This window comes from Natrix helvetica (assembly GCF_964273705.1).
Source record: "Natrix helvetica genome assembly, chromosome: 9".
In the NCBI taxonomy this organism is placed as follows: domain Eukaryota; kingdom Metazoa; phylum Chordata; class Lepidosauria; order Squamata; family Natricidae; genus Natrix; species Natrix helvetica.
In genome coordinates this window covers 8305400-8327418 of record NC_138560.1, presented here as the reverse complement: position 1 = coordinate 8327418, position 22019 = coordinate 8305400, and the positions used below count along the sequence as shown (strand labels likewise).

At 44.1% G+C, this 22019-nt stretch overlaps 1 protein-coding gene across 1 annotated transcript; it reads right to left on the bottom strand.

Moving 5' to 3' along the window:
• Nucleotides 1-230: 230 nt before the first annotated feature.
• On the bottom strand, nt 231-21595 carry LOC309396510 (uncharacterized protein; the record flags this gene model as incomplete). The annotated part of the gene is made up of 4 exons (XM_081961670.1): nt 231-313; nt 955-987; nt 19539-19728; nt 21506-21595. The coding sequence occupies 4 exons, from the start codon at nt 21593-21595 to the stop codon at nt 231-233; spliced, it is 396 nt and encodes a 131-aa protein (XP_081817796.1).
• Between the last annotated feature and the right edge of the window lie 424 nt (nt 21596-22019).

Sequence of the window (22019 nt, the reverse complement as noted above, 5' to 3'; positions counted from 1 at the left end):
GAAACACAAAAAAGGGGGACTCTGCAATGGGGAACGTTTTTGTACTTCAGTAACAAGCGTGCAAACGGTACTCATGAACACATCCATACGTACATATACAAAGGATTTTTTCCCCCAAGGAATTCAGGAGTTAGGAGTAAGAGAAGAAATCAGGATGGGATTTCTAGGGGCCAATCAAAGTCAGATCCAAGCATGCATAAAAAAAAGCAGGCATCAATTAAAAAAAAAGGTTACTCACTCAGTGCTATCAAGATCCCCAGCACAAATAGGATGCTGGCCAAGATCATCCCCACCAAGCGCAATGTATCGTAGTCTGTAAGGGGAAATAGGGAGGTTCCAAAGTCAGGTGTTTGTGAAAAGATGCTAGGACAAACAGGTAGATTTTAAATCTGAACTTTTTTTTCCTATTGGGTATAACACCAGAAAAATGTGATAAACAAAATATATACTTAATATTGCATGTATTAACAGCAGCGAGGATTATGTTTGCACAATGCTAGAAACATGAAGAAATACCACGAGACCAAGAGATAATTAGGAAGATACAGGATGGTGCAGAAATGGGCAGACTCACATTGAACAGGAAGAAGACACAGAACGTTATCAAACCTGGAACTTATTCTACCAGAGGTTGGAAAAAAGGGGTGGAGAATAAGAATGTCATCTGTATGTCAAAGCAATCTGCTTTGCATATAAAATAACCCAGACAACACAAGGTTTATTAAGCACTAACAAAATGTAAACAATAGAAAACCGATAAAAATTTTTTTTTTAAAAAAAAAAAAAGTCAGATGTTCGTGACCCTTTCAGCATATTCCCATCAGGAACATCCTGGGTTGTCCACCCATCACTGCAAGCCATACCATATTTCTTCATTTCTTGAAGAAAGAAACTCCAAACCTCCTTTCACCCATGCGGACCAATATTTGCAACTTTTCAATTAACACCACTCACCATAAGTGAAGGGGTCGACGGGCTGGCTGGTTTCTGAGGAGTAAAGAGAGCAGAGAGTCAACATTCAGTGACCAAGCAAAGCCGCTGAATATTTTATTTCAATCACTTTGTTTGGGTTGAGTATTGATTGGGAGAAGTTGTTCCTTATGTTTATCCTAAAAACTTTGGCTTAAACACCATTCTTCTGGGTTCATTCACCTGCTTTGCATGGATAGTGCCATACCATCGTTTGGAAGCTAGGTGGCACTGGAGTTAATCATATCTGGTTGGATTCATTGGTTTCTCGCATCTCTTCAATTTCCTTGATTTCCAGAAGTAAACAAAAGCACGTAATCCTAACCCAGTGTTTCTCAAACTTGGCGACTTTAAGTCCTGTGGACTTCAACTCCCAGAATTCCCCAGCCAGCTATGCTGGCTGGGGGATTCTGGGAGTTGAAGTCCACAGGACTTAAAGTCGCCAAGTTTGAGAAACACTGTCCTAACCTGCCAACAGATCCAAATCGCAGCTCTGCCCTTAGGGCAACACTATTGCAATGTTTAACCTCATTCATCATTCAATCCATTCATCTATCAGCAGTGCTCCATTACTCCATTGCCACAATGTAGAAAAGATGTGGAGACTCTAGAAAGAGTGCAGAGAAGAGCAACAAAGATGATTAGGGGACGGGAGGCTACAACGTACGATGAATGGTTGCAGGAACTGGGCATGGCTAGTCTAGTGAAGAGAAGGACCAGGGGAGACATGATAGCAGTGTTCCAATATTTGAGGGGCTGCCACAGAGAGGAGGTCAAGATATTTTCCAAAGCAGCTGAAGGCAGGACAAGAAACAATGGAGAGAAAATAATCAAGGAGAGAAGCAACTTAGAACTAAGGAGAAATTTCCTGACAGTGAGAACAATGAATCAGCGGAACAACTTGCCTCCAGAAGTTGTGAATGCTCCAACACTGGAGGTTTTTAAGAAGATGTTGGATAACCATTTGTCTGAAGTGGTGTAGGGTTTCCTGCCTAGGCAGGGGGTTGGACTAGAAGACCTCCAAGGTCCCTTCCAACTCTGTTATTCTATTCTAAAGTTCCCTCTCGACTGGACAATCTGGACAATCTCTACACAGAAAGAATGAACAAATACAAAAGCAGCCATGTCCCCAAAACTGGTGGGTGCATTAGTCTTACATATACGATAGTCTTAGATCAGGGGTGTCCAAACTTGGGAACTTTAAGACTTGTGGACTTCAACTCCCAGAATTCCCCAGCCAGCCATGCTGGCTGGGGAATTCTGGGAGTTGAAGTCCACAAGTCTTAAAGTTCCCAAGTTTGGACACCCCTGTCTTAGATATTCTCATAGGATGGGTGGCCAATCGATAAATAAATAAATTTCTAAAAACAATGCATAAAACAATGCAACAAATTCTTTTAACACTTCTGCCGTGCCCCTTAAGTTAGTCCCACTTGCTCAAAGAAGCTGAATGAGCTTTCACGGTGGAGGCTCTGAGCTGGGTCAATGGTATTGTTGAATTTAGGAAGCTCACGGGCTAAACGTCTGACTGTGATTGTCAAAAACCAACGGCTGTTTTCTCACCACACACCAAAGTAGGAACATAAAAGGCCAAACTGTAAGGTCCTAAAATAGGTTTAACCTCATGTGTGTATGAAATAGGTGTGTCACTGTGCATGAGTTAAACTAAATTTGTTTAATAATTAAATAAAGGCAGAGCTGCTGGCTGCAGTTCTCCGTTTCCCGAGAATATTAAGGCTGTTTAATGAATGAGTTCATATAACAATTTTGACTAATTTACTGAATTGGCCCCTCTGCTAGATTCATGCTGATCATTGAATTAGAAGCTAATGAAGAACACTGGGCTGGCACTGTAAAATCTTCCCAAGGTTCAAATTAATCAAGATTTGCAAGCCGTGCAAATCAATCTTAGCTTTTCAACCGACCTGTTGAAACCCAGGTATGTTGGTTATCCATCCAAATATGAACAATGTTTCAAAATTAAGTTCTCTCATTTCACCAGGGTAGATTCACACACTACATTAAACTGGCTGGGGAATTCGAGGAGCTGAAGTCCGCACATCTTCAAGTGGCCAAGGTTGAGAAATATTGCTTTAAACCCCAAGCTTACATTAAGAAAACCCAGTATTGCTATTCTCTGTTTTAATAGCTGTTGTCGCATCCATACAAGGATCCAATCAATATCTAGTCAAAAGATACATCATCATCTTCTTTAAATGACCCCACTAGTCTGGGCAACTGAATGGAGCTAGTAGAGTATTTTAATGGCCGGACACTCTTCTTGTCACCAATGAGGAGTTTTGTTCAATGGATATATTCTCAGTGTGAAATATCTGGTTCTACCTAGGATCGAACTCACAGTCTCTTGATTGTGAGGCGAGAGCTCCATCTCTAGGCCACTACACCACCCCAGTCAAAAGATATACAATTATCTTTAAAAGATCTAAAGCTGCTGGTAGCTCTCTACTTTTGGCTTGATATTGGCAATGCTTTCTTGACTGGATGTAACAGCAGCTAATGAGATACAATGGCTTCATTTACCTAATGGATTTAACTTTTGTGTATGTTTGTGTATACCTGCCAATCAGTCTTGACTCCTGATGACTGCCCAGACAAGTCCCGGCAGTTTTCTTGATAAAGTTTCAGAAATGGTCTGCCATTGCCTCCTTCCTAGGGCTAAGAGAGACTAACTGGCCCAAGGTTACCCAGTTAGCTTCATGCTTAACGCAGGACTCGAATTCACGGTTTCCTGGATTCAGGTTTGATGCCTTAAACCATTAACATCAAACTGGCTCACAATAGATTTTAAAAGATCCACGGTGGTACAGTGGTTAGAATGCAATATCGCAGGCTAACTCTGCCCACAGCCTGGAGTTTGATCCTGACAAGTTCACTCAAGGTTGACTCAACCTTCCGTCCTTCTGAGGTCAGGTAAAATGAGGACCCAGATTGGAGGTCAGGTAAAATGAGGACCCAGGGACAGTAGGCTGACTCTGTAAACCGCTCAGAGATTGCTGTAAAGCACAATCGAGTGGCATATAAATCTAAGTACTATTCCTATTAAGTCAGTTAAAAATCTAGTGGCTGCTGGTAAGCTTACAGTAGATATTTTTCATCTTGTTGAAGGTTGTTTCCCCCCCCCCTTAGTATAGTCTTAAAAAGTCATTTGCACATGACTTGCTGGATGAGGCCAGCCAATAAAATCTGCTTTTGGAAATCAGCAATGAAGTTAGGAACAGTTGGCCAACATCCTAGAGAAATGGGACTTTTGAGAAAACGTTACAGTGCAGAATATTTCTGCTTAACTCTAGACATCCCACTTCAGTTATCTTTACACTTGAGATTTTCTGCAGTTTTAACCCTGTTTGTGCTAGGGCAATCAAAGAACAAAATGGTATTTTTGTATTGCTGGTGGTTGTGGGGGAGGGGAGGGGAGGGGGCAGCATTTAATATAGAAATCCCCCTCCTTGGGATTCTCCCAAGATGGCCGTTCTTTGCATGAACGCTGCCAGCCTGGCTCCCAAGGATTGGCATCTGAAAACCCAATTAGGACATCGTGGAACTGAACTTAAAACGAGAACAAAATTAAATTGGAAGGTCTGCGAGCTTTGATAGAAGCAGTACAGACAGTCCTGGATTTAAAATCATTTGTCGAGTGAAATATCCAGCTTCAGTTATTGCTACGAAGAACCAAATCAATCTATCTATCATCTATCTATCTATCTATCTATCTATCTATCTATCTATCTATCTATCTATCTATCTATCATCTATCTATCTATCTATCTATCTATCATCTATCATCTATCATCTATCTATCTATCTATCTATCTATCTATCTATCTATCTATCTATCTATCTATCTATCATCTATCTATCTATCTATCTATCATCTATCTATCTATCTATCTATCTATCTATCTATCTATCTATCTATCTATCATCTATCTATCATCTATCATCTATCATCTATCATCTATCATCTATCTATCTATCTATCTATCTATCTATCTATCATCTATCTATCTATCTATCTATCTATCTATCTATCTATCTATCTATCTATCTATCTATCTATCTATCTCTATCCATTTATCTCTATCTATCTATCTCTATCCCTATCTATCTATCATCTATCTATCTATCTATCTATCTATCTATCTATCTATCTTTCTATCTATCTATCTATCATCTATCTATCTATCTATCTATCTATCTATCTATCATCTATCTTGTCACTGTGTTTATTTGGTTTGCCAGCTGTACCTGCATTCTGAGTTATACGGTAGAATGAACTGTTTCTTATCAGAAATGATTGACTGTGCAAGTCATTACATCACATAATAACTTCTATCTATCTATCTATCTATCTATCTATCTATCTATCTATCTATCTATCTATCTATCTATCTATCATCTATCTATCTATCTTTCTATCTATCTATCTATCATCTATCATCTATCTATCTATCTATCTATCTATCTATCTATCTATCTATCTATCTATCATCTATCTATCATCTATCATCTATCTATCTATCTATCTATCTATCTATCTATCTATCTATCTATCTATCTATCTATCTATCTATCTCTATCCATTTATCTCTATCTATCTATCTCTATCCCTATCTATCATCTATCTATCTATCTATCTATCTATCTATCTATCTATCTATCTATCTTTCTATCTATCTATCTATCATCTATCATCTATCTATCTATCTATCTATCTATCTATCTATCTATCTATCTATCTATCTATCATCTATCTTGTCACTGTGTTTATTTGGTTTGCCAGCTGTACCTGCATTCTGAGTTATACGGTAGAATGAACTGTTTCTTATCAGAAATGATTGACTGTGCAAGTCATTACATCACATAATAACTTCTATCTATCTATCTATCTATCTATCTATCTATCTATCTATCTATCTTTCTATCTATCTATCTATCATCTATCTATCTATCTATCTATCATCTATCTATCTATCTATCTATCTATCTATCTATCTATCTATCATCTATCTTGTCACTGTGTTTATTTGGTTTGCCAGCTGTACCTGCATTCTGAGTTATACGGTAGAATGAACTGTTTCTTATCAGAAATGATTGACTGTGCAAGTCATTACATCACATAATAACTTCTATCTATCTATCTATCTATCTATCTATCTATCTATCTATCTATCTATCTATCTATCTATCTCAAAATGCAAGAATCTCCTTTTGGTGCCCTTTTCACCCAAATCAACTTCCCACAATCTTTATGTAATGCACTTCAAAGCACCCAAACTGAGGAAAGGAAACCAGAGGTTTCTATAAATATTTCTAATCTAAAAGTCATATTCTGACATCTGTATCTGCTGGGAGGATATAACGGGACTTGCACCCTCCCCGTGCAATTAGCCTATTTTTGAATTAACTCATTTTTCTGAGATTACACCATAATCTCAGTGAATTCTATGCCAGCCCCTCTTCTAACTACCCAAACATAGCTTGCTGTGTCCCATGCAGCTCCTATGTCTTTAATTGTTCCCTCTTGGTGGTTTGCACAGACATAAACCAAGGTATCTTTCAGCCATCTGTAATCTTACTTGTTTGGGCAGCTTGTTTTCTACACGACTTGCCCGTTAAGGGGAAAGTCAGGATGATTTTCTTCCTTGGCTGAATGTCCTTCCAATGGGGAAGGGGGGGGGCGGATTCCAGAATTCATTGGGACACATCAGCAGCCCTCCTCTGATTCCCCTGTTCTCCCAATCCATCCTATTCCTTGTAACCAATTTTTTTTCCCCAGGCAAAGGAATCTCTCTCTTTCCTCTGAAAAACTTTCCTATAGTTTTTTTTTTAAAAAAAAAACTCATTTTGCCAACATTTTTCTTGCATCCCTATATAAGGGCATAGAAAAGAACATTCTTGACATTTAATAGAAAGCTCCTTGGCCAAAGCACCCTCCAGACATCCTGTTAGGGTTCTAAATACCATGCAGAAATAAATCATTGTCCAAGGCAAAACATCCTTAAAGGTCCAATTCATTCTACAGGCAAGTTAGCACCTCTATGGAAAAATTCCAACTCTGATTTGCATCCTGGAATTCCACTCAGTTGAAAGTTCATGATCTTATCCCCACACCCACAAATCCATCACATGTTCCAATCATCATCTTCCACGCTGGCATCTACACCCCTCTGGTTCCGGTCAGGTGTCGAGGTGCGAAGACAAAAGATGACCTTGGCTTCTATAAAAGAATGTCAACAATACTTTCTACAATCCTACTCCTTTCTATTCTCCCCTCCCAACTACTACACTAATGAAACAGCATAGAAAATTATTAGAAAGTGTGGCAGGCCAAAGATCCTAAAAAGAACATAACTACAGGCTTGACACGTCCAGCCTTTGCCTCCAAGGACTTTCCATCTGTCTTCTCACCGCCAGGGCTGCCCTTGCCCCATTCATAACATTTCAGGCATAATCCTAATTTCAGGCTAAATCATGAAAATTCTTCTCCCTCTTAGAATTCTTGCAGTTCGCAGCAAAGGCAGCTTCCCTCCCCTCTTTCACAGGGTCTTATTTTCTTTTGACCTCCAAAAATAAGCGCTTGGCCTTATTTTCGGGGAGATCTTATTATCTCTGAGCTGCAGGAGGCGGAGAGCGTGGTCACCTCATGGCTGCTGCTGTGTTGCAATATTTTCAGGTAGGGCTTATTTTCAGGGGAGGGCTTATTTCAGTGCATGCACTCAAAAGCCCAATTGGGCTTATTATCCGGGGAGGTCTTATTTTCAGGGAAACTGGGTAACTTATCAACTGCAGAGATTGACTTAACTGTGGCAAGAAATGTCATAAAACAGAGCAAAATGGAGCACTTCACAAATATCTCCTTTAGTAACAGAAATTTGGGCTCGATCGTGGTCGTAAGTCGAGGTCTACCTGCAACAGCTGACAAGGGAGCAGACTCATGCCTTCTGGATCCCGAACAATATATAAGTAGAATTTTATTTCATTTCATCCTTTTTTGGGTTGGATTGATCTGGGAACCCCTAACTCCTTTCACAGAATCAGACAACGCAGGAATGTCCAGGTTGAAAGGGATCTTGGAGATCATCTAGTCCAACTCCTTGCCCAGGGCAGGAATCGTATCTTATAGTAAAACTCAAGGCTTCATTTAGATGCCCAGAATCATCTTATAAGGGAGATGGGCAGCATAATAATTTAATAAATAGATACAGCTAGTCCTCGACGTACGACCAAAAATGTCTGTTGCTGAGTGAAACATTTGTTAGGTGAATGTTGCCCCATTTTACCCCCTTTCTTGCCAAAGTTGCTAAATGAATCACTGCAGGTTGTTAAGTCAGCAATATGGTTGTTAAATGAATTTGGCTTCCCCATTGACTTTGTCTGTCAAAAGGTCACAAAAAGGGACTCCGAGACATTGCGACCGTCATAAATGTGAGCCTATTGCCAAGTGTCCGATTTTTTAATCACGTGACTATGGGGATGCTGCAAGTGTGAAAAAGGGTCATAAGTCACTTTTTTCAGTGCTATAACTTTGAACAGTCACTAAATGAACTGTTGTAAGTCAAATTAAAAAAAATCAAAGCCACCCCATCTCTTAAACACACCAACCTGCATCTTTCATGACATGCTTTAGAAACATTATCAATGCTGGTTTGCTGGCTGTGCGTACTGGCTGTATGACTGTGAAAGTTGGACCATAAGGAAGGCTGAGCTCCAAAGAATGGAGGCCTTTGAACTTTGGTGCTGGAGAAAACTCCTGCGAGTCCCTTGGACTGCAAGGCAATCAAACCGGTCAGTCCTAGAGGAGATCAACCCTGACTGCTCTTTAGAAGGCCAGATCCTGAAGAGGAAACTCAAATACTTTGGCTACATGGTGAGGAGGAAGGACTCCCTGGAGAAGAGCCTGATGCTGGGAAAGATGGAGGGCAAAAGAAGAAAGGGATGACAGAGAATGAGGTGGCTGAATGGAGTCACCAAAGCAGTCGGCATGAGCTTAAATGGACTCCAGAGGATGGCAGAGGACAGGAAGGCCTGGAAGAACGTTGTCCATGGGGTCACAATGGGTTGGGCACGATTTCGCAACTAACCAATGCTGGTTTACTATTCTTGCAGAGAAATGATTAATGAATAATTAATAAATAAGAAAGTCGGGAGAAACCTCCAAGTGCTAAAGACAAGATTGAGGGCAAGCTGCAGCTGCTTGGGACTGTGGTTGAATAATGCAAACTCCAATGCAGAGGATGGAGGGGGGAGTTGCCATGGAGACGGGATACTGCGTAAAGCAGGCGCAGCGCCTTAAATCCGCTGCCAGAGTTAGGAACAGTCAGGAGAAAGCAGGATGCTGAAGTTCTTCCCAGGGCTGCCTCCAAGGCAAACTGTTTGCAGAAAACTTCACCCCCAAACTGAGGGTCCTAAACAGTAACAGAGTTGGAAGGTACCTTGGAGGTCATCTAGTCCAACTCCCTGCTCACGCAAAGAGACCTATATTAGGGATTTGAATCGCCAAACTGCCAACCTTTCTGATTGACAAGCTCAGGTCTTAGCCACTGAGCCACCTACTCCTTCTAATCACCATCCATCAATTCCATCTCAGTTTTATTCCACCTTGGTCCTTGGTTCAGACTGCCCCACCCCTACCCCCAAATCTGCCACTGTCGTCTTGAGATGTGCTCTGGAACATTTAGAGACCCTTCTGGGGTTTTTTTTCCCTTCCCGTCATCTGCGGTCTCCAAGAAATCCAGACGTCAGCTGAGACTTTGGTGCGGGACAAGTTCTCCCTAATCGATTCAGCAGCTGAGCTTTCCAAACAAGAAAGATCTGGAAGCCGGCCAGAGAAATACTCTGCAGACAGACTGATGCAGCAGCAGAGAAAGAGGAAAAGGGAGTGGCATTTCCCAGAGCAGAGTATTAGATTTATTTATTTTTGCTGTTAAAAGCCTGGCCAGGGAAGCCCGGTGGCATTATCTGCCCCCTGAATTGCATTTCTCCACGATGCCACATCGTGACACACCGCCATTCGGTCATCTCTGCCTCTCAAGGGAGAAAAGAAAATGGGTACTCTGCAATGCTGCAACGCGCTTCACACTTTTGCTAGGTGTGAACCAGGTTCAGAAGTCTGGATGTGGGAGAGGGGGCTCCAGGCCAGCCCATCCCAAGACCTTAAAATGAAAATGAAAAGTTGTTGATGGGTTAGTTAAGGTTTCTTTTTGTGATTGGCATGCTGACTGGTCAGACACAAGGCAGCAGGGGATGTTTGTAATCAGAAAATGTGTGTCTTGAATCTGACAACAACTTAAGGTAGTTTCTCTTGGGGGTAAAACAACTCTCAGGGGGGTAACACCTGCTTATAGGTACCAAGAGAGATGTGGCTGCCACTTGTATACTACCGTGTTTTCCCGAAAATAAGACAGGGACTGATTTTCTTTTGACCCCTGAAATAAGCGCTTGGCCTTATTTTCAGGGTGCTTATTATTTTTGAGGCCCCTTAACCTTGGCCTCCAAAGTTCTGTCTCTGTTCCTGGCACTCTCTCGCCAGCCCTAGCATCGCTGGGTCTACTGCTCTTTTTGCGGCCGCCACTAAGAGAAGGAGCGCGGTAGCTAGGGTTTGCGGGAGTGGCCTCTGCGAGGCTCTTCTGCATGGATGGCAGGTGGATGTGGGGTGCAAGGGGCATGTTCCCTCCTTCCACCCCAGGAAATGGTGGGGATCGGCTGCACATGCAGGTAAATATTTTAGGGGCGGGCTTATTTTAGTGCATGTGCTCAAAAGCCTGTTTGGGCTTGTTATCCGGGAAGATCTTATTTTCAGGGAAACAGGGTATAATGGAACAGGTCATCCTTGACTGATGGCCACTATTGAGTCCCAAATTTCTGTTGCTAAGCCAGACAGTTGTTAAGTGAGTTTAGCTCCATTTTATGACCTTCCTTGCCACAGTTAAAGGAAACCCTGAAGTTGTTAAGTTAGTAACACGGTCGTTAAGTGAATCCGGCTTTCCCATTGACTTCACTTGTGGGAAAGTCACAAAAGATAACCAAATGACCCTGCGTCACTACAACTGCCATAAGTATGAACTAGTTGCCAAGCAGCTGGATTCTGATCATGGGACCATGCAGCTGCCGTAAGTGTGAAAAACGGCCACTTCAAATTCAAGCAATCACTAAATGAATGGTTATAAGTCAAGGACTACCTGTGTACCACTTGAAATAATTTGGCTTCACCTCAGAAAACGTATGGGGGCTCAGTGGCTAAGACGCTGACCTTGTCGATCGAAAGGTAGTCAGTTCAGCGGTTCGAAACCCTATCGCCACATAATGGAGTGAGCTCCCGTTACTTGTCCCAGCTTCTGCCAACCTAGCAGTTCGAAAACATGTAAAAAATGCAAGTAGAAAAATAGAAACCAACTGTGGTGGGAAGGTAACAGCGCTCCATGCACCTTCATCATTTAGTCATGCCAGTCACATGACCACAGAGACGTCTTCGGACAGCCCTGGCTCTTCGGCTTTGAAATGAAGATGAGCACTGCCCCCTAGAGCTGGAAACGACTAGCACATATGTGTGAGGGAAACCTTTACCTTTTTAAGAAAACTTAATTCCCTATTAATTTCCTTGATAATGACTTTTACTTTTTGTCATTGAAAGCCCATTAGTTCTTAGTTCATACATATTCAAATTTAGCCCCTGTGATGAATTGCTTAGAAACAGGATTGGCTTTAGGATGCACTGAGTCCAGATTAGGATTGAAAGAAATTAGTGTGTTAAAGGGACTTTATGTTGAATCATTCCCACATCTTCTTCATCTGAATTTGCTTACACAAAACTCCCTAATCTGATTATTTTTTTCAATAGGTGAGGGTTTAAAGTTCTTTTTTAAGGTACAAATGAGAGCCAATTTCTGAGCTAAATGGTTAAGGCACCAAGCTAAAAACTGGGAGACTGTGAGTTCTAGTCCTACTTTAGACAAGACACCAGCTGCGTAAACTTGGGCCACTCCCATTCTCTAGCCTTAGGAAGGAGGCAATGGCAAATCGCTTCTGAAAAAGCTTGCCCAAAAAACCTGCAGGGACTTTTCTAGGCAGCCTCTAAAGATCAGACATCACTGAACGGAAGAAAAAGAGGAAAAAATATACAAATAATAGATTGATTTGATAAGAATGTTTAATATCTTCACGCTGACAAATGAGAATTGTCCTGCCATATCAGAAGCAAAAGAACGGATCAGTTGACCTTCACAACAAACACATTTGAATCCTTGACTGTCAAAAATAGTTCAAAATATCACCCAGAGTTCTGGGGATATTTAGGCTTCCGAAATGATTTCAGAAATAGCATGAAGATTATCAATGACATTGAAGATAGATATTGTAAGCAATTAATATTATTCCTTACAACAGCATTGCAGGAAACTTTGGAGCAGGCTGGAAAGTTATTAGTAATGTGACTGGTCCATGATCATAAAAATTATTTTGGCAGGAAAAAAAAAGCCAGGATCATTTATTACAGTGTACACAAATATAACTAGATAGGTACTAAACAATACTTTGGCACTGGTAACAAACACACACTTCCACTTTGATTGCAAGCTTCTGAATGCTGCAGTGGCCGCAAGTGTGAAAAACGGTCATAAGTTACTTTTTCCCAGTGCCGTTGTAACTTTGAACGATGAGCTCTTTTAAATCAAGGACTACCTGTATTTAGGGTTTATTTTAGCTAATAAGGAATTACAGAAATTGATCCATTGCGTCTATAGGAATCTGTTTGAGAAAGGTAATACATAGGGATGTCTGGGCATAATATTTGTCACACTGGCATGGCCACCTTAATTTTTGTGACTCTACAGCACCCCTGGCAATGTGCATACATGAGCCACTGTGGAGCAGTGGTCAGAGTGCAGAACTGCAGGCTACTTCTGCTGACTGCCGGCTGACTGCAATTTGGCAGTTCAAATCTCACCAAGCTGAAGGTTGACTTCTATCTTTTCGAGGTGGGTAAAATGAGGACCCAGATTGTTGGGGGCAAAAGGCTGACTCTGTAAACCACTCAGAGAGGGCTGTAAAGCGGTATATAAGCCTAAGTGTTATTGCTATTGCTACATCAGCACCAGGTATTGCAACTCATAGCGTTTAGACTTAGATACCGCTTCACAGTACTTTATATCCCTCTCTAAGGGGTTTACAGTCAGCCTCTTGCCCCTAACAATCTGGACTCACATATGAACACCTTTGGAAGGATGGAAGGATGACTCAACCTTGAGCCAGTGAGATTCGAACTGCTGGCAGCCGGCAGTCAGCAGAAGTAACCTGCAGTACTGCATTCTCACTACTGTGCCACCCCAGCTCATAAAAGGAGTAAAGGAAAGGAAATTCCCTACTCACAAAAGCCAAGCACCCTATACCGCAAGAAACTATGTTCCATGGATGCGTGGAAAGGGTGTGGGGTGACCGCTAATTCTCACATCCAGAGCTGTTCAGAGAATATGGTAATCAAGTGTCAACGGATGGTGCCATCAAAACTCTCTTTCTCTTTTTTTTTTTAAAGAAAAAAGCAGGCAGGGTTTTGATCACACCACTGCAGTTGTCAGTTTGACATATTTTGACTGTACCCTCCAGGCCTCTGCTTCCATCACATCAGACACGCACAGCATGGGCATATGTTTCTCAAACTGTCTTCAGGGCCACCACGCCTAGAACGCCGCAGAATGAACATCACAAGATTGGTCGCTAGGAGGAATGGTTTGTCTGAAACTTTGGAGAACCTGTCAATCAAGAAGCGGAAATTAGCCTCTTCCTCCCATTTGCTGTACCGTAAGGTTGGAAGAAAAAAACAGCTTCACCTTTATTTCCTGATTTATTTTTCTTTTCAAAGAAGCATTTAGCATTTTAATTTAACCACCACTTGAAGGAGAGACTGTTTTCTGAAATGGGGCCCATCATTTGCAATACAAGATAAAGAGTTAATTCTGGGGATAGTAATGGAGCTACTCTATTCCTCTCCACCTGTGCACCTGATAGCAACTTCTAAAAATTAAGCAGTTTAAACTTCCTCCATTCCTTGTGGGGAATTCCATCTATTATTCAATGGGTGCCAAAGCAGAGAAAATCAGACTCATTGGCTGCATTTTAGATCATTTATTTTTATGCATCTGTGTTAATTTGATTATAGCCCTGGGAAATATGCTGCTCCAAATTACTTGGCTGGCTATTTGATTAGTAAAACCCGAATCAAACTTTACTGACATCTATCTTCAAGGAGGTTTTAATTGACAATTGTGATTTACTTTAGCTATTGTTTTTATTATTTTGAGGTATTTCACTGCAGCGTTTATAGTTGTAGCTAGAATTTTTTTGAGTTGATCAAGTCTGGTAAAATGAAAAAAAAAATGTAAAATATGTTATTTATCGGTCTTGGTAAAAGAGTAAAACTATTTGACATGATGCACAAAGCTATACAACTGTTACTGGACTGCCAATGCGTTCACACATTATATGAAGTTTGGTTAGCGCTGACCTGGGTTAGGCTTCTTCAGATCTCAGCTTTTGCTTAGGTAGTGATTTAATGAACATTCCTGCCTCGAAAATGGGTTACTTCAGAAACCAGGTTCTGCAATCCTGCAGTTTGATTCCAAGCCAGGTTCCCCTCGACCCATGATGTATGAAATGGCCATGATGCCAGAAAGAAGCAGTTCTCTATGACTGAGATCAGCGTAGAGCAGGGGTGTCAAACTCGATTTCATTGAGGGCTGCATCAGAATTAATTTTGACCTGGGGTGGGGGGCATGGCCAGCTCAACATCACTCCTGTCGGGGACGCCTGTGGTGGCCCTAGCGCTCTGCCAGCGAAAATGAGCTCCAGAGCTCCATTTTCACTGGCAGAAGGTTGCAGGAGGCTGTGGCAGCTGAAAACGGAGCTCGGGAGCCCATTTTCGCTGGCAGAAGCATTGCGGGTTGGTCCTTCGCTGTTTCCAGGGTGCCCATGTGGGCCAGATCTAAGTACCCCGCAGGCCGAATCTGGGCCCTGGGCCTTGATTTTGACACTCCTGACCTAGAGGATTTCTATGGCTGGGCTTGCTGTACGACACCAGTCAACTTGGCTAGTTTATGGATTGTAGTAAACAAACCCAGCAAACAGGTTAACAGGTGGAGTCAAGTTATGGGCAACATGCAAATGTAGCCATTCTTCTAGATATGTCCCCTTGCAACTTATCCACTCTGTGACTAGTATCCTAGTAGGCCACTAAACCTTTTAGTGAGGAGGGCAGCATGAAAATTCAATAAATAAATGAAATAAGTCTTGTGATACAACTGGGGCCATGCTGGGTGGCTCCTATAGCAGAAGAGTTGTACTCCAAAGACCTTCCCGTGTGAATCACACAGGTCAAAGACAACATAGAGACAGCATATCCTTTCATAGAGAGCCATGGTGGCATAGTGGTTAGAATGCAGTATTGCAGGCTAACTCACTGCTCACTGCCACGAGTTCGATCTTGACCAGCTCAAGGTTGACTCAGCCTTCCATCCTTCCAAGATCAGTAAAATGAGGACCCGGAATGTTGAGGGCAATATGCTGACTCTGTAAACCGCTTAGAGAAGGCTGTAAAAGCATTGTGAAGTAGTATATAAGTCTAAGTGCTATTGTGCTTTTAAGTTTGATAAACTCAATGCCCCCCCCAGCAAATAATTAGCGAATTTGTGAGTGTGAGAATGGATGGCGTTTGCACAATCCCAATATCCTCCATAATCATGCATCACTTGGGGAAAATGTGTACATCTATGCTCACAGATAATGCCTGAAATATGAATTATGGGGATGAAAAAAAAGAAGATGCCATTCACTCTTCTGATAGACCTTGTTCACCCAAAACAATTTTCCTGGTTCCTGAATTAGCCCATTGTCCCTGTTTGTGCAGTACAAACTAACCAAATGGTTTATATACTGTATCAACCCTAAACTACCATGAAAGAAATGAACGTCAACTCTAAGCCATCTTACTTGCCTTGTGAGCATGCAACTGTTAGTCTGTAACTGATCCACATGTTACGTGGATACAACCATAACTTATTTTTAAAGACTGGAGGGGGAGGGGCGGAATACATGATTTGGCTAAAATTGAGGAAAAATGGACATTCATTAAAGCGTTGGCTTTAATGGTCACTTATGAAGCCCCTAATTTTGTAACCCACAGATTCTTGAACAGACCACAACTAACTGGATTCCTACAGCAAACTATGCCCTTAACTCAGTGGTGGGTTCCGGCAGCCGCTACCAGTGAGTTGCTTTGCACGCGCTTGATACATACTTGCACGCACGCGCACGCAGTACAACGGAAATTGCTCTACACATGTGCAGAAGCAAAAAAAAAAAAAAGCCAAGATGGCGAACCGATTCAGGGGCATGGCAAGAATTGGCAGCAACCCAGGCCACAAAGCTGCGACCAGTTCGGCCGAACCAGTCCAAACCGATAGGAATCCACCACGGCCTTAACTACAGTTTGCAAAGTAGAAGAGGTAGATTTGTGCGGCAAACAACAAACAATTGTGGGGTTTAGGGGTGGTTTTTTTAGCTGTTATATATTGGCTGTTTTATTTATTGCGTGCCCAACGGTCGGAAGTTGGCAATTCGATGAATAAATAAATAAACAAAGAAAAAGAAGCAGATCGTTGTCATAGGATAGCCTATTGTGAGAAAGCAATCTCTGATATTTTCCATCTCAGACCAGAGAATCAAACCTTGAGAATTACATCTTCTCCCGTGGGTATCAAGCGTTCAGCCATCTCACTGAGGCTCATTTGTGTGGTATCCTCAGGACAGAAGCAAGTGCAGGAGGGAAATTGCCTTTATGTCCCCTGCAATGTCTTAACTTATGAGCTAAACAACGAATGCAGATGCTTGACAGGTATCCCTCTAACCCTCCAGAGAACCTGGGGAAGCTGCCGGATCAGCCCCAAAATACGCAGCAAGTCGTATTATAAACTGACACACATACACAGAGAAAGCACAGACTTCATTCTTTGACAAACACCCACTCAACGAAAACACAAGCCAGCAAGAACACCATTCACAGACGCATACAAACAGCAGAATATGTGCACACAGAGACAACTGCACCAAATCCGAACAGGAACGGGGAAGAGTTTGGTTGGGTGAAACGTGGGAGATGCAGCCAATCACAGTTTTCCTCACCTAGGGTCCCACCTACCCACCCACCCACCCTCTGCATCTGCGATTCAGAGCCATTTGCCAGCTTTGGTTTTTTCTGGCCCTGTTCAGCTCCCCCAGTAGGAAAAGTGACAAAAATAATAATAGCTTCCATTCATCAACGCAGGCACCACAACTCAGGCAGCCCAGGTTTCCAAGCCCATTTTGTGGGTGCCCTCCTAGCTTGCAAAAGAGGATTCCTTGATTTGGATGTCACAGCATGGCAGCTTCCAACTTCCTCAGTCAGGACTTAAGTTTCCTCTTCGCCCTGAAATTCTGCAGGTACGGGCGAGTGCATTGGTCAGTGCAGAAGATAGCAATAGCTCTTAGACTTATATATCGCTTCACGGCGCTTTGCAGCAACTCTCTAAGCAGTTTATAGAGTCAACCGATTGCCCACAACCATCTGGGTCCTCATTTTACAAGAATGGAAGGCCGAGTCAAAGTTGAGCCAGTCAGGATCGAACTGTTGGCAGTTGGCAGAATTAGCCTGCAATACTGCATTCTAACCACAATGCCACCACAGCTCACCACAAAGCCTTTCCTTACCTAACTGTGGTAGAAACATGTCTCAGCAACCTCTGTTTGCAGCTTGCCTTCATGACATTGCCTTCATCTGATCTTATCCTTAAGCCGATCGCCCCTCATGCCAGATTCCTAAGAGATCTGCTGGAAACCCATCTCTCTGCCTACTGCCCTATGCACGTTCCTCATAGGTGCATAGCTCATCTCTGTACCACATCAGCTTGCAACTGCCTCTGGTCTCTTCAACCCTCGTGCAGCTCCCCCAACCATCCACCCACACACACAGCCAAAGCCATAACCACAACTTTGGCGCTTCTGAGCAGGCCACACAGACGAAGGCTGAGCTCCATATCCCTGGCTCTACACAAATCCTTGGCCCAAACAGGCGGAGGCATCTCCTTTTTTTTGCAAACCAAGGGCCATCAAGGTGTCTACCTCCCTCCCACCTCCAGCCTCTTCTCTTGGCAGCATCCCTGGGCCTGTCAGTCAAAGAGCAGCTGCAGAAGAAATGACTTCAGGCTGTTCAGTTCTGCAGTGAACCGGCTTGTGCCTGCAAACACGTCCAGCAAACTCAGCCTCTGCAGCAATTCCCCGGAGGGTGCCAGAGGAAAGCGAAGGCTACCTCCTCAAGGCTGCAGCTACCTGTGAGCAAACAAACAGCTAAGCAGCCTCAGATATATATATTTTAAGCAAGTAGTTACATGTATTCGCACATGCACACACACACACACACACACTAGCCACACCTGCCAGTGTCCACTGCATAAGCCCTGCTTCTCTGCACACAATTTGTCTGCATGCCCACAACATCCCTCACCCAGTTTTTGAATGAACCCCTGGTCTGTTTCCTACATAAAACATGGAACCATCCTCTGACAAGCCAGAGGCTAAGCTGCCAAGGAATTAACCCAATTTAGACCAGTGAGCAAAACAAACAAACAAACAAAGCTGTTAGTCTTTAAACTGACTTGGTTAAATGGGTTGTGTGAACATTCGTTTGGGCATTCCTGGGGATGCTTATTTTTGCTGGGAAGGCACCACTTTCCCCCCACCCCAACCCGCAGCAGACCTGTGCCCACCACACCCAAGCCAATGGGGGAGGGAGGTATGGGTCACTGCACCACAGCGGACCCCCCCACACACCCCGAGGCAATTCGGGGATCATCGGTAGGCAAACCACGCCTAACCTAAGCCAGCTTTGCAACAGCCCCCTGGTCCCTAGAGACCCTTCCCACCATTCCAAGGGGACCCAAGGGAAAGTTGCAGTGATTTTATTTTTTTAAAAAAAACCTGCAAAGTTGCGGGAAAAGAGAAGGAAACCCCCCCCCCCCCAGGCCCTCACCCAAAACAAATGAAGGAATTTGAAGGGGAAAAAACCACGGGGGGGGCCAAGTCTTCAAGCCAGGGGGGGGGGCAGTCTTCAAACAAACAAGCCCAACAACCCCCACCCCCACCCAAATGGAAAATCGCCCTGTTCGACCGCTCCGCTATTCCGGAGTGGCTTCGGAGCAGCATCCCGGCGTCGTTCGGGAAAAAAGCGCCAGCCTTCCTCCGGATTAACCCCGCAGAAGATGTCTAAACGCCACTTCTCTTTTCCCACCTCGGATTCTGGGGAGGAAGACGCCTATAACGCGGCTGTTGAGTGATCCCAATCCCCCCACCCCAAAATGAGGCTTCACCCCCCTTTTCTCCCCACTAGCCCCCCCCCCCTCAAGGAATGACTGGCCTGGCGGAGCGTGGTGGGGGATGCCCCCTCCAGGGAATCCCGGTGTGTCCCCCCCCCCCTTCCACATCCCTTGTCTGCCTCCCCGGGGAGCGGGGCTGGGAGGGGGGCGGCTCACCCTGATGCGGCGGTGGGGTGATCATGGTGGGGGGATGCTGCAACTCCCGAGGAGGCTTGATCCGGAGCGAAAGAGCGACTGCGGCACGGCCAGGCTGGGCGGGCGAGAAATAAGATGGGAGCGAAGATGCGGGGTTGCGTGGGGGTGGCTTTCCTTTCCCGGCGCGTCCGTCGTTCGCGCCCCCCTTCCCCTCCGCCTCTCGCGTCTCTCAGTCTCTCTCTCTCTCTCCGCTTCACGTGGGAAGGGAAGGACCAGTGGAAAGGGAGAGAGAGGTGGATCGTCTTCACGGGGTGGGGGTGGGTGGGGGCGGCAGCCAATCTCAAACCTTTTGGCTTCCGATCTCTCCGCTTCTCAAGAACGCAAAGCGACCCCCTTGGCTGAGAAGGCGCCCGGGGAGGGGGTCTTGCTTCCCAAACGACCCCTCTGGTGTGTCCCGTACCTCCCACCCCACCCCGAATCGGACACCGCTCCCTCCGCAAGAAATCAGGATGGGAACCTATCCGCAGCGATTGGGTTTCTCCTTTTGGCCGAAGATCTCGGGGGGAGCCTCCCGGCACAGGAGCAGTCTACCCCCTGCTTAGGCTAACTCCTAGGCGATGTGCCGGCAACTTGCGGCCGCGGCTGACGTTTGTCATTCTGGATGGAACCCCCACCCCTTACTCAACCAATAAAGCCACCTTGGTGTGTTGGGGTTACAACAGCCAGAAGATCGGGGTGGGGGGTGGAGGGCTTTTGCTCGCAACATTGTCAATGCCCAAAACTTAAGGGGTACATTTTTCACTTCCTTGCACCTACCTATGCAATATCTGCCAACAATGGGATGGATTTAGCCCTCAACTGAAGATGTTGAGGCTCTGGAAAGGGTGCAGAGAAGAGCAACAAAGATGATGAGGGGACTGGAGACTAAAATACATTAAGAACGGTTGCAGGAACTGGGTATGTCTAGTTTAAAGAAAAGAAGGACTAGGGGAGACATGATAGCAGAGTTCCAATATCTCAGGGGTTGCCACAAAGAAGAGGGGGTCAAGCTATTCTCCAAAGCACTTGAGGGCAGGACAAAAAGCAATGGGTGGAAACTAATCAAAGAGAGAAGCAACTTGGAACTAAGGAGAAATTTCCTGACAGTGAGAACAATGAATCAGTGGAACAACTTGCCTCCAGAGGTTGTGAATGCTACAACACTGGAGGTTTTTAAGAAAAGGTTGGTGCAAGTGGCCTTCCAGTCCTAAAACGGGGCGTGAGGGGGGGGGGGGTCGTACGTGCATTGCATTATGGGTGCTTTTGGCACGCAATGACAAAAAGATGAGCCATCCCTGTCCTAGATGATGTAAAATCCTTCCTAGCCGTTCATCTCCTGTGGAAACGAAAGACCTACGGTATTTATTGGATCGTCAAGTTAATTTAAACTCACCCTTTCATCCTAAAGACAATGGCTTTGTTCCAGCTTGATGGAAGAACTAAACCGCAATTGAATGTGGGGATGTGTCACTCACTCACACACACACAGACAGGGCTCTGTGCTAAATGAATGGCTCCTTTGCTTTAATCTTGGGTACGGCCCACCTTGCTAATAATACAGATGACCCCAAATCCACTAGAGCAGTGCTTCTCAACCTTGGCAAGTTTAAGATGAGTGGACTTCAACTCCCAGAATTCCCCAGCCAGCTGGGGAATTCTGGGAGTTGAAGTCCACTCATCTTAAACTCGCCAAGGTTGAGAAACACTACATTAGAGTCACAGGACTCCGCATGGGAATCTTTACGCTTCTGATCCACCCAGCTTCCAACATAAACAGCTGCCCCTGAGGGTTGCATTCCCCCCACCCACCCCCAATTTGGGAAGCTGCTGTTTACAGGTAGTCCTCAACTTACAACAGTTTATTTAGGGACCATTCCAAGTTACAACGGCACTGAAAAAGGTGACCTATGACCATTTCCCCACAGTTACAACCTTTGTAGTGTTCCCACCATCACGTGATCAGAATTCCAATGCTTGGCCACTGGTTCATACCTTACGACGTTGCGGCGTTGCTGTATCACAAGGTCACGTGGTCCCATTTTGTGACCTTTTGATGAGCAGATTCTCTTAACAACTGGATTGCTAACTTATCCCCTGCAGTTATTCACTCAGCAACGAAGGCAAGAAAGGTTGCAAAATGGGGTGAAGCTCACTTAACAAATGCCTCACTTGACAACAGAAATGTTGGGCTCAACTGTGGTCGTAAGTCGAGGAGTACCTGTATACCTTCAGGATGTTTTTCTAACCATTAATCGGTTTTAACCTATATCCCATGTTCCCCAACCTTGGCAATTTTAAGAGATGCAGATTTCCAACTCCCAGAATTTCCCATTCAGCCATGCTTAAAAGGTTGAGAGACACTATCCTATGGAGCCTTCATTCTCCACCACAGCCTTCTCCAGATCTACAAGCTCCATCATTCATTACTCACCTGGGGTAGGGGTGATGGAGGGGTGAAATCTA